The 12320-nt window shown below is 51.4% G+C and overlaps 6 protein-coding genes across 6 annotated transcripts; 1 reads left to right on the top strand and 5 right to left on the bottom strand.

Annotated features, from left to right (window-relative positions):
* Positions 1-374: 374 nt before the first annotated feature.
* On the bottom strand, positions 375-1652 carry LRP88_10911 (zinc-binding alcohol dehydrogenase family protein; the record flags this gene model as incomplete). Its single annotated transcript, XM_083247359.1, has 5 exons — positions 375-580; positions 641-1200; positions 1264-1380; positions 1441-1463; positions 1530-1652. 5 exons carry the CDS (start codon positions 1650-1652, stop codon positions 375-377), a joined length of 1029 nt encoding a protein of 342 aa, XP_083096507.1.
* Positions 1653-3514: 1862 nt separating this feature from the next.
* LRP88_10910 (uncharacterized protein) lies at positions 3515-4611 on the bottom strand (the record flags this gene model as incomplete). Its single annotated transcript, XM_083247358.1, has 4 exons — positions 3515-3682; positions 3850-3952; positions 4040-4394; positions 4461-4611. 4 exons carry the CDS (start codon positions 4609-4611, stop codon positions 3515-3517), a joined length of 777 nt encoding a protein of 258 aa, XP_083096506.1.
* An 89-nt stretch (positions 4612-4700) lies between these two features.
* On the bottom strand, positions 4701-5138 carry LRP88_10909 (uncharacterized protein; the record flags this gene model as incomplete). The annotated part of the gene is made up of 1 exon (XM_083247357.1): positions 4701-5138. One exon carries the CDS (start codon positions 5136-5138, stop codon positions 4701-4703), a length of 438 nt encoding a protein of 145 aa, XP_083096505.1.
* A 369-nt stretch (positions 5139-5507) lies between these two features.
* On the bottom strand, positions 5508-6377 carry LRP88_10908 (uncharacterized protein; the record flags this gene model as incomplete). Its single annotated transcript, XM_083247356.1, has 1 exon — positions 5508-6377. One exon carries the CDS (start codon positions 6375-6377, stop codon positions 5508-5510), a length of 870 nt encoding a protein of 289 aa, XP_083096504.1.
* Positions 6378-8922: 2545 nt separating this feature from the next.
* Positions 8923-10074, top strand: LRP88_10907 (uncharacterized protein; the record flags this gene model as incomplete). The annotated part of the gene is made up of 7 exons (XM_083247355.1): positions 8923-9066; positions 9116-9152; positions 9209-9314; positions 9612-9671; positions 9726-9856; positions 9907-9990; positions 10043-10074. The coding sequence occupies 7 exons, from the start codon at positions 8923-8925 to the stop codon at positions 10072-10074; spliced, it is 594 nt and encodes a 197-aa protein (XP_083096503.1).
* Positions 10075-10645: 571 nt separating this feature from the next.
* Positions 10646-11950, bottom strand: LRP88_10906 (uncharacterized protein; the record flags this gene model as incomplete). Its single annotated transcript, XM_083247354.1, has 1 exon — positions 10646-11950. One exon carries the CDS (start codon positions 11948-11950, stop codon positions 10646-10648), a length of 1305 nt encoding a protein of 434 aa, XP_083096502.1.
* Positions 11951-12320: the final 370 nt, after the last annotated feature.

The raw sequence follows: 12320 nt of genomic DNA, 5'->3' as shown, positions 1-12320 counted from the left end.
CACCCTGGTGGTGTTGCAAGTGGAGCTCACAGTAGTCCCGTCAGTAACTTGCATTAGCTTCCGAAGTGGAACTTTGATGGCTAGAACCTCGTCAGTCGGTTGCATGATGAGAAAACTGCAAAATGAAACGTCAGCTACGTACGTACTAGACCACATGGAGCGAAAGCAAGCAGTGTCGGTCACTCGTCATTCAAGGGGGGCCGAATCTACGGCTGACCGCAGTATCGTACTCTACGTGCAGGGGGACATTTCAAGTGAGGGGACAATGTAATGAGAACACAACGTAATGAGAGGACACAAATTGAATTAGATGATCAGAATACGTCCAAGAGACCTCCAGGCGATCACGGGGGACACATCTACTAAACTACGCCTCAGAGACTAACAACAATCTTCTTTGCAGAAACACCCTTTCGCTGCAAATCCATGGCACTCTGCAGGTCATCCAGGCCGTGACCAGAAACAGAAGGGTCGGGCTTCGCCTGGAAGGATCCATTCTCCAGGGCTTCAGGAATGAAGGTCTTCCAGATCCACTCCCCGACATGTTGGTTGGGTTCCTGGACGATGGCAAAAGCAACGACTGCACAGGCTTGTCAGTATCCGTTACAAGCAGTGGGGGCTAGATAAGATGGACCCATACCATAAGTGGGCTTGAATCGCTCGGTACTCTTGCTGCTCGGGAGGACACTGGCAACAGGAACACTCTTGTCGAGGCGATCAAGGATATCAGACACGGCATCGAAGCTGGAATCTGCGCCGATGGCATCATAGACTCCAACAAACTCGGTCTCTTCCAACGCTTTGGCGATATCCTCGACCACGGTGGGACTCTTGTAATCGAAAACAGCACTGGCACCCAGGCTCTTGACGAATTCATGGTTGACGGGGGAGGCTGTGGTGACTACAGTCACACCAGATGCAGCAGCCAATTGAATGGCCGTTGCACCCACGGATGACGCGCCGCCCCAGATCAAGATTGTCTTTCCATTGCTGGCAGGCTTCTTGACCGAGGGCAGCGGCAAATCGAGAAGGTCCTTGGCGTATAGACCAGCACAGGCTGTCGAGATGGCAAGAGGAAGAACGACAGCCTCTTCAAAAGTCATCGAGTCTGGAATGGGGGAGACCAAGGTGTCAAGAACAACCGGATGGGATTGAAAGGCCGAATTTGCGGGGTCCTTTGTCATGAGGCCATGGCAATGTCTGATTTATCTCGCCCAAGTCTGGTTAGTGTGTGCCGGGGCTGCAGTCAAAAATTGAACTCACGCAACGACTCTGTCGCCTTTCTTGAAGCGAGTAACGCCTGCTCCAACTTCCTCGACGAAGCCGGCCGCGTCTTCCCCCAGAATGAAGGGATACACTGATAGATATCTCCCATGGACCCTAGTTATATCAGCTCAGGGCTCGGTGGCCGTCGCATCGAAGGATGGCTGGGAGGCTTACTGAATCTTCCAATCCACAGGATTCTGGCAAGCACTCTAGTTAGTCGAAGGACACCTTTATTCGGAGCATCAAGGAGGAAGAAAACGAACAATGGAGACAGCAGCATTTTTGATGGCAATCTCTCCGGGGCCTGCAGTTGCCTTGGGCGCTTCTCGTATGTTGAGAGGATAGCCCGAGGGCGAGTCGATCCAGGCGGCTTTGTTCTCGACCATGTTGTACGATAGTTTTTAGTGCTTGCGAGGTGTATTTACGCCTTTTAGAGGAGGTAGCTTGTGCAGGTAGCTTGTGCAGGTGGAGAGAGGAAGATGATTATATAGGGATTCCTTGGATGCATCATGCAATTATCGAAATAAGGTATTGTGAATTAGTAACCCTTGGGGCACAACAGACTGCAACTAGGCAAGAAATGGCTCTCTCGGACAGGCCCATGGTGGCACACCCATGTGGGCCACACGCCATTCGCGTCCTCGCCGCAGCATGCACACCCGAGGGCAGACCGAGAGATGCCCGGCCTTTTTGGTTTGTTCTTGCCCGGTACTGTGGATAAACATGGGTGCCTTGGGGTGTATTGGAGGAGATGAAGAACCACAGTCTCCAGGCAAAATTGGATCGCCGGAAGAGGCTGCCGAGGCCTAGGTCTACTCGGACACCAATGTTAATGGCACCTGCAGCAGCATCAACGAGGGAGCTATCTTGCTGTAACTGGTTGATAGATTGGGTAGCATCCTTGATGAAATACACAGAGCCTACAGTTACAGCAATCACGTTAGTGCCGTGTCCAAAACTCAATCGTGTGAGTGATCACCTCCTGATCAAGGAAAGAGTTTCGGACTAAGGTTGCCCCGAGATGGTAGCCCACCTCCTTCGCAACTGTATCCACAGGAAGATATCATCAGGACGACTCCATCACATAGCCCTCCCCTCTTTGCTAAGCACCCCGACCAAGATGCCTCCACCCTTCATCCCGCTCCAATTAATGCCCCAGCAGGTCAATGTAAGCACAGAAGACGATTGGACGGGCACCAGCGATCCGAGGGCACGGAAGAAAATGCAGGATCGGATCCACCAGAGGATCAGGCGTTAGTCTTGCCATTAACCCCGTTGCAGTTCTCAGCTAACTCCGGGAAAAGGACAACGAATGAAGGGAATTTCAAGACCCCCACGAATGCCTGACCCCCAATCCTTCTTTGACGAGCGTCGACTCGGTACCACCACCAGTTTTTCCGGCAACTTCATCGAGGTTGAGCCCTTGAGTATCTGTTCTTTCACTGCTTGCGAACCCGAGTCTGAGCGCACCGAGCGCTTCATCATTCACTTCAGCACTCGTGTACACGCAGACTTCACCAAAGGCTCGCCTCGCGCCGACATGCTCCTCAACCTGATTCAGTTTAACACCACGCGGGCATTGGTGATGAACGCGAGAATAATGAACATCACGAGCGAGTTGATGTTGCCTGACGCTCGGTCTCGGCTACCATATCACGCTATCGACGGCGCTGCGACGATTCCCTCAGTGCCGTCCAGCCTAAAACCTACGCACCTTCAGCTTACTATCAGCCATCACCCTTGGGTCGATATCTTGCCGTTACCCGAGATCCGAGATAATATTCTGCGCCGTGACGAAAATTCCTATGACAAGAAGGCGCTATGCCGCGACCTGAGAGGTTTTCAGGATGTTGCTAATGGGCTGGGGGGCATGATTGTCTGGGGTGATCCTTCGGACTCTGAAGCATGGGAAGTCACTGAAGCGTTTGCTTCGAAGTGGCCGTGGGTGATTCAAGACTGTCCCCGGCTTCTGGAATCCACGAGGCACTGGAAATCAATTCGAGGTGAATCTTGACGGATGCATTACCATGTTTCAGCATTATAATTTCATGGCCGTAGCAGTCAATGACAAAATCACGACCTCCTATTTACAACATAGCCCTGAACCGACCCGGCTGGGCATATTTTCTACAAGGCGAGCCTTAAGAAAGGAATGAATAGAAGAAGAGAGGTCATACCCATCCACGCTGTTGATCAACTATCCTAGCATCGACTGCCATAAGTATCCTCTATAGCCAGTGGTATGCTCCTACTCTTTCTCGTCGCTTTCATAGACACCGCCGGCGTCAATGCCCGTCACAGAAGCCAGAATATTCTCGAGAGCTTCGCTGACGACGCTGCACGCCACAAGACGGGACAGGGGTCTCTTTCCGTGATACGAATAGCTGCCAACAAAGCTGTACATGGCTTCGGGGCCCTGGAAGCTTAGTTAGCTTAGTTACAGCAATCAATTGATCGTCCAACACTTACCTCGTTCAAATACTTGTTGCAAAGCTCAGTCACCAACTCCGTCTTGTCCGATTCTACTTCCCAAAGCCAGGGGTGCTTTCCTGAGTCAACGCGTTCAGCCTATAGGGCATATACCTGTAGCATCTGGATCTGCTCTGCTATTCCCACAGCGCCCGTCGCAAGTTTGCCGTCGTCGGCATCGGTCACTTCTTGACTCTCCGTGATTTGCGGCTGAAAGCTGTTTGATCTTAGCGCTTAGTCCTCATGCAAAGTTTCTTTAATATCTCACTCCCTCCAGAATGTTTTCCCATCAGCCTCAAGCTACCCCTTGATTGTCTTGAGGATGTTTCGAAACTGGGCTTCGCCAGCCTTGAGAGCATCGTAGGCGGGTGGCGTAAGTCCACGCTTCTCATACCCTTTGATAAGCCATTCAAAGATGTCCGTCTCGGGTAAAGAAGGATTTGGCGTTGGAGCGGGGCCGATAACAGGAAGGACAAAAAGGTTGGAGCTGGCCGCATCCGTGAACATTTCAAGTCCTATGTCAAGAATTGCTTCCCCGACTGTGCCGAGGAATTTTCCCATTGAGCCATCATTCTTGGTTTTGCTGCTCTTGCTTGTCTTCAAGTCATCGAGCATCCGCTGGAACTGCTTTCGTGCCCGGGACGTGGCCCTCTCCATGGCTGTTGACGTACATGGTTAGCAAAGATGTCTTGTTTGAGCTCATACAAGATCGCTTCGAAGCTTACCGTACTTCAGTCTCTCAGCTTGCCGCTCCCGAGCCATTTCATAGAATCGTCGTCGGACTGGCTTTGAGATCGCGGCTAAGTCCCAGTATTCGAAACCATTGAGAAGACGTTGGATCAGTGCATCGTCTGGTACTTCTCCTTTCAATGCCATGTCGTAGAGCGTGGCTCTATCCTTGCCTAGGATATCCTTCCCTGTATCATTCGTGTTACAACAGGAAGTGACCATTGAACTGGGAAAGTTTACTCAGCCTCGAGATCAACCAGATCCTTCTTGTAAGATTCACGGATCTTGCGGTCAACATAGGGGTCCTCGGCCCTATCGATGCATCGGTTGATGACCCTCGTCTGGACTGAAAGAAGGTTCTGTTCTCGAAGAACCAGCTCGGACAAGGTGCCTCGTTCAACTGCGACCCCAGGTTGCGATTTGAACTCCATGCCTCCCCATACCTTTTCCATGGTGGAAAATCCTCGGTCTCGCACGAAAAGATCGAGAGCATCGCCTTGGTTCAGTTTCAGCTGGTTCTTGGCAGCGATCTCCTGAGCCTTGTTGAACTGTTTGCCAAAGCCATACTTGAAGCGGCCTTTGTATCCATTGTTGACGCCATTGAGGTCGTTGGATTTCTCGTAGATCTCGTAGTATTGGATGGGCTTGAATTCGGGCACGAAAGGACGGAGCATGGTGAAGCGTAGAGATGAAGGTGATAGTCCCTGGGGGTGAGGACGCCAGAGGGAATAGATACAAATAGGCCTTCCTATCTACACCACAAAAGCAGGAAGTATAGTAACTGTCACATGCGATTGAAGTTGAGAGATTAGTGCCATGAGTTTTGGGACTTACTTCCTCAGGTTGCCACTAGGTTAAATGTTCCAGACCCTGCCCAGCTAAAATAAGGTAGAGGCAGTGTCTGCAGCCAAGAATGCATTTAAAGGTCCAGAACGTAACTAGCACGGCCCTTGTGAGGGTTACCAAACGGCTATAGGGCCTTGCTCCTGGCGACGGGCTTCGGCGAAACTAATACTTAACCCATCAGTATGGCGGGCGTACAACTAGCCGGCAATGATCTGGAGACTTCTCAACGAGGTCATCGACTGCTTCCATTCGCTCAGAATGTTGTGCCACCACATTGAGAAAAGATGATTGGGCACACGGCCTCTTTGGTGGGAGTTCATCCAATTCTTGATCGGGTAGTCTTTGTTGGAAACCTTGATGTTAACTCCATCATCGTCCTGGCCGACGATAGTTGTGCCCTTGCTCAACCGTATTTGACCTTTTGCCTCGTAGATGATGGCGCAAGTGTCGAGTTCCAGCTCCTCGAGCCCCAGGGATGCGAACCAGTCGATCTGCCATCGATGGCTAAAGACATAGTTCTTGAGAGCAAGGACTTTCAGGTTTGGAAACCCACCACCACCGCCAGCTGCACGAAGATCACATTTAGGGTTCCAGCCCCAATATGTGCGGCAAGACAGCGACAGAATCTTGAGGTTCTGTGCCACCGGGCGGGAGAGCCAGGTAGAAGTGAGGGTGTTGAACGAAGCATAGAGCTCCTCGCTGATGCCATGCATGGCCGTGTTCCAATCGGGGCCTTCTGTTGCAATGGATAGTCTGAGATCGACCAAAGAGCCTGAGGCAATCGCCGTTTTGACATGTTCAGATCCCGCCGCCCAGCTCCAGGCAGAGTCGGGAACATTGTGCAGGATGAGTCGGCCAAGGCGCACCGGACCAGTTGGCTGATCGGCTTCATCTCTCACTCCCCAGTCTGGAACACATGCTGGATGCTCGTCGGTTTCCAATTCTTGTCGAATAATGGGCTCCTCGATGGCTGACCAGTTGCCAGCCAATGTTTTGAAGACGGTCTGTAATACTTTGGTGAGATAGTCCAGCAGCTCCTCGACCCAGGGATAGCCTCCTAACTCCATCTCAGTGGTGAAGCAAAGGCGAAGGCTTTTCAAGCTGGGAAGACATCTAATCAGCGGCAGGCGGACAAGAAGTTGACGCGTGCTTGTGTGCGGGAGTGGCGATCGGCATTTTGGAGATGGGGGCCGATCCAAGTATCGCATGTGAGCTCCCGGACAAATTTGCAGATTGTTTGGACAGCGCAACCTTGGCGAAGCTCTGCGGTGAGCCTTCATTTGGTCACAGGAAGAGACTACGAAAGGCGACTGGAGTCGCGAGGGAGCAGGTCTGTCGATCAACGAGTCACAAGTTTAACAGAGTCGACTTGGAGATGACGGAGTGGTAACCCAAGATCTTAATGATGACTACGGGCGGCAAAGGCGCAAAGATTGGGTCTGTCATGATGAATAAGGTCACGGGCAACGCGAAGAGGAAAACAACACCCCTGAACGCGTCAGGTGGTGCTGAGCATGGTAACAAGGGAACTGCGGTTATATCATTGGCTGGGCTCTCCGGGTAAATTTGATAATTTCATTCCGATTGGCCAATTGCGTGAGGGCTGGCTGCCTTGGTAGAAAGTGGTCATTTCGATCTCTCGATCTCTTCCGTCGTGGAGCAACAATATCGCCTCGGTCGGTACCTGGACTCTCCTTGAGCCTCAATTCAACGCTTGGAACTTGAGCTTTACTCCCCTACTCAGCAACTAGCGGTACATGTAGCCTCTTCTGACGTGGCCGCCTCCACCTCATTTTGTCTTGCCATGGATGGGAAGCTCCACACGGACGATAAGCTTCAGGTCAGGGAGATACGCGCCGGCATTTGATATCGAGAGCCTGGGCTGATAACAAGGCGAAAGCATGGAGGCATTCGCGGCCATGGATTGCGTGGCTGTGTGACGTTGCTGCCTCAGGCAGAGAATTCAGGCACCCATAGCACGCGCTTCAATTCACAAATCAACAATATGTCAAGTGACGGTTACTACAAGTTATGAATGAATATTCAAGTAGATTTGTATTGTATTTTTTAGAATACTATTAGACTATCTGTGTGTTACTGGCAAGACGATACTAACACACTGTTAGCTGCTGGCGGTGAAATTACCGTCGCAGCATCACAGCTTGAACACTCTCTACGCATTCGCTCAACTGCGCTCAAGATCGGGCTCGCGTTTCTCTCCTTCTCGCTCTTGCATATAGCATCCATCAATTAGTTAATCTGCATATGAGAATGTGAACAATCGCCTCAAACTGGCGTGTCCAATGAGCCCCCTTGGGCCTGACAGTTCTCCCCATCTTGTCTCATGTTCGGTACAGGGTAGGACAAAAGCGTCGCTTTTTCCTTTGCGACTATCAATGGATCACTCATAATCTTGGACGAGCCATTCAGAAGAAAGAAAAGGTCTTACCTTGCCTTCACCATTAGGAAGCACCGGTAAAGAAAACCATCTCAGCGCGTTGGGCTGCTCTCAATCACTGAGTGAAGCGTGGCTCATCCGATGCTTATTGGGAGCGGATCCGAGGCTGAGTCGGAGTCGGGTTCAATTCCCGCGGGGCGGACGCTAAGCAACGGTTGCGGGCAATTTCTTGAGCCCAAGGTCATTGGAGATAAGAATGATTATAGTGGACGTGATTAGCTGAGCCACCGGATGGCTCAAGGGTCGATGGCTTCTGGTGTAGCGTACTGTACTGTAGTTACTGTGTGCCTTGGTCGCGTGGCCTCAAAGGTTGTCCAAAGACGAGCATTCAAGCATGGAACGGCCGTTGCATTTCCAACTGTCGCGCTGCGCCATAAATGGCTGGAAAACCGGCTGTGCTGACCACCTAACTCAACCATAGCAGCCACTTGGCTCGGATCCCTGAAGCCACCCCCAATGTGCACTGACGGGTCCGCACCCTTGATATCATCAACTCAGCTCCTCAGGCAGCCCTTTCATTGAGACTCTTGGCATGTCGGGGGGACCATCCTCTCGAAGAAGTGATCAACGCTGTCTCGAATTGCCCCGTCGTGTCACTGCCTCCCCCTCGCCCGACAGCTGAGCCTGCAAAAACCTGGCACCCAATCCAGTGGCTCTTGGCTGGACTTGGCTCCAGCCCTAGACCGAATATGGTTGGACGCGTCTGGGGAAAAGGTGGGCTACCCTAACGCGTTGCACAAAAGACATTCGGTCAGGCCTGCAATGGCACAGCACAGCACAGCACAAGTCTCTGCCTGCTTCTGCATCTGCGGGAAGTTTCCCAGCGAAATACAATCTCAAAGAATGCCTCGTTACAAGGTGGTTGATAGCTTACAAGTCAAGATGGGTCCAGATAGAAAATGCCCCTGAACATCCGTCCCTGGGGTACTGTATCTCTGGAGATAACAGCTCCCCCCATGACTCGTCAGACAGGTGGCAAGACCCTTGTCCACCCAACCCATTGATATCATTGTCACTCCCGGCATAAATGTCGGTCATGTCGCCCCTCTTTTCCCCAGGTTTTGTTTTCCCTCGTGTGTCTTTTGACCCCACCAGCCTTGGCTCCAAATGCCTCCTCTCGTCGTCATTCTCCTCCCCTCGTCACAAAGTCGATCATGACGGGGTTGGTTCCCAATGTGTATGCGGCTATTATCATTCCTATGCCCGCCGCTGCCCTGGCCCTCGTACTGAGGATCAAGGCGCGGCGGATGACTCGGATGGGTCTGGGTTATGACGATGCGCTGTGTATCGCCGCTTGGGTAAGACGCTGGTGCTGGGAGAGGGAGCACTCGCTCATAGTTTGAATAGGTCTTTGCAGTTGCATATTCGGTTGATCTTATCGTATGTGAGTGATAAACTACCATCTCCTATGTGTGCCTCGTGGTAATTGATGCTGCGCAGGGGCCGCTTGCTTCAAACTCGGCCAGAGACTTGCACCCAACAGTGATGAGAAGATCGATTACTACATGGAAAAGTCTCGAATGATGCTATGGGCGAGCGAATACCTGTACGCCTGGTCAATAGCCCTCACGAAACTCGCAGTTCTCTCCTTCTACCGGCGCCTCTTTCAGTTCTCATCGATACGCATCCCTATTATCGTCTTGATGGTGATGTGCGGGATATGGCTCACCCTGCGCACGTTTCTCACAACCTTCCATTGTCTACCGGTTCAGGCTTACTGGGATAAAACGATTACGAATGCGCGGTGCATTACTCACGTCGCGAGGTTCTATCTCGGAACGGACCTGACTCATTGCTTGATGGATTTCATCATTTTGGCTTTACCCATATGGGAAATTATCAGAATGAGGCTACCCTTTGGACAAAAGATTGCCGTCCTCGGTCTCTTTGCCCTTGGATCTCTGTACGTCCTCTTATCAACTACACCGCCTGACCGGCCGCTGACATGATATCTCAGCGTTGGTATTGCTTCCATCTTTCAGATCATTCAGTCACAAACCTACAACCCCAAAACCAGAGAGTTGCCGTATGAGTTTGCTATGGCAATGGTTTGGGGGAGTGTGGAGGTTCACTTGGCCGTGTTTACCAGTAAGCAGCAATCTTCTTTGATGCTTTACAGCTGCTGATCCATTGCCCAGGCTGTCTTGCCCTACTCAGACCCATCTTCCGCAAGGTCATCCCAGGCCTTTCCTCCGGAAACAGCTACGCGGCCAGCCGTCCCAGTGTTGCTTTTCAACCCCCGTCAGAATTCGCACAGGCAGCTAGAAGTCCCAGGGACGATCCCATTGATTCAGAGCGTGGGTTAACCCCTCAGGAGTACGACACGCTCAGCTTACCAGGATCGAAAGACAATTCTAGTTCAGGGACGGGGATCTTTCATTATCGAGAGAATCGAATGTCCAGTCTACAAGGGTCACAAGGGAGTGATTCTAGGCTTTCAGAAAGAAGCGTGCGATGATATGATTTTGCGTAAAATAAATATTAATAGGCCATTAGTGCCAAACCTTTCTGTGGAGGTCTCCCAATAGTTGTCTGAACGTAGGATAGAGGGAAAGATAGGGGCCATCTTTCCGCTTGTTGCCTTGCTGGGGATCCTAGGCCAAACCCACTTCAACTTCACGTTTGTCAGGTTTGAAGCAAACGCGGTCCTAGCTACCGCGGGAGATAAACTTGGCCACGGAACTTGTCATGCGAAAGAAGCAGAGCTCCATGCATTGGAAGTCTTTGAGCATGCCTCACGTTGCGTACCCGAGCGTCCTTGATGAAGCATATTGTGGAATGGAGAATGATATTAGTATTGTCCTCGTGATCCAGCACGCAGGAGGGCTCTGAGGGAGAGGAGATCTATGGTACAAGGAAAGACTTTCCAATGACTGCTCACTTGACTTCAATTGCACTCCCCTCTAGCTCTGGATAGTCTGGAAGCTTCCAAGCTGATGTCTTCGCATCTAACCCAGCCCCCTGATCGAACTGAAAGTACGATACTAACCTTGCAAAGGAATGCAGACACCATATTCCAAAGCTCGTCCTGGGTGATATCAAGGCTTTGATCCGCTGATTCCCCCCGTACTTGGAAGTGGCTATCGGTCGATACCTCTTCTCGTAGTTTTTGACCCCCTGCACCACTGCTGCTGTTGGAGACAGCATGTCCTTCCTGTAGAGAGTGGCAATCTCGCCTGCAAGAACATAGGCTCCAACCAAGGCGAATGTGCAGCCAAAGCCATTTGCTGTCTGGCTGTGGGCAGCGTCACCGAGAAGAACAACTCGGCCCTTTGACCAAGATTCTTCTGGAAGTCTGACCTCTTCAAGTGGCGTAGAGTAGAGATCGTCGGCTTCGGGAGCATCTCTTAATGCCTTCATGAACCGATCACATTCCCATCCACCACCTTGATACAAATCGCTCCATGCCTTCTTGAGCTCTGCTAGATTTCCAGACTTGTGTGCCGCATCGAGGGCAGGGTCATTGCCGCGCATTTGCATGTACACGCGCGTGAGTTCTGGACAGTCCTTTCTTGTGCCGATGATGCGAGATACGCTGGCTCCGGGTAAATGACAGAATGTCATCCTGTCCGAGTCCCCTGGTTTTGATGGGACGCTGAAGAAGCCGATGTTGCCTCCCAGCCGATGTCGTGGATCTGGAGCGTCAGGACCAAGCATAAGCTTTCGAGTCCTTGAGCCAGTTCCATCAGCAGCGACAACAAGATCAAAGTCCTCGTTGTGACCATCATGGAACTTGACGTGAACCTTGCCGGTGGGATCGTCCTCTGGGTCTTGGGTGAATGAGTCGATGGTTGTGCTGAAGAGATGCTTCACATTCTCGCGCTTCTCAGTAAGCCCATATATAATACGGACAAAGTCACCGCGCATGATCTCATACTCGGACGTGAAGCTCTGCTTTCCGGTGCCACTTGGAGCAGCTGGGAAAAAGGCCTTGGTCTGGCCCTTGAGATCGATGAGTTGAGTGCCAGACTCGTGAACCGTCACAGCCCGTATAGCGTCCTCGATGCCCATCCTTTTCATCATCGGGACGCCCTGGGCGCGTAGATCGAGTTGTTGGCCATATGCTCGGATGCTTGGAGAGCGTTCGATGAGGGTGATGTTGGCGCCGACTCGTGATAGCCAGTGTGCGAGAGCTGGACCGGCGATGCCACCACCAACGATGAGGACTCTTAACGACTCCATTCTAGTAGGAAAATAGGTCTGTTAAAGAGACAAATGCCAAGACGTGGTAATGGTAGCTTCTACTCTAAAGGCCGTATATGTAGCTGGCCACGGACTTTTCAAAACACCGAAATAGTCTCCCGTCTTACTTAAAACGGCTAGTAAGACTGCTTCTGGTCGTCAATGACACGTACAATCGTGGTTGGGGGAGTCACAATCGCCATGATAAGCCGGCTGTTGATTGGTGAGCGGACTAATCTCATACCGTCTTACTTTATTTGTGGCTTCTGAGACAGCGTGCTCTAAGCGCGAGTGCTAACTTGACTGGTATCCAACGCCAAGTATGAATAGATTTTACTTGGAGCTTCAATTTCATCCACTTCGTCCTTGT

This window comes from Fusarium phalaenopsidis, assembly GCF_050370095.1.
Source record: "Fusarium phalaenopsidis strain FUZ10S chromosome Unknown contig_32306, whole genome shotgun sequence".
Classification (NCBI taxonomy): Eukaryota; Fungi; Ascomycota; class Sordariomycetes; order Hypocreales; family Nectriaceae; genus Fusarium; species Fusarium phalaenopsidis.
The sequence above is the reverse complement of the archived record's forward strand: the minus strand, read 5'-3'. Positions and strand labels throughout refer to the sequence as shown.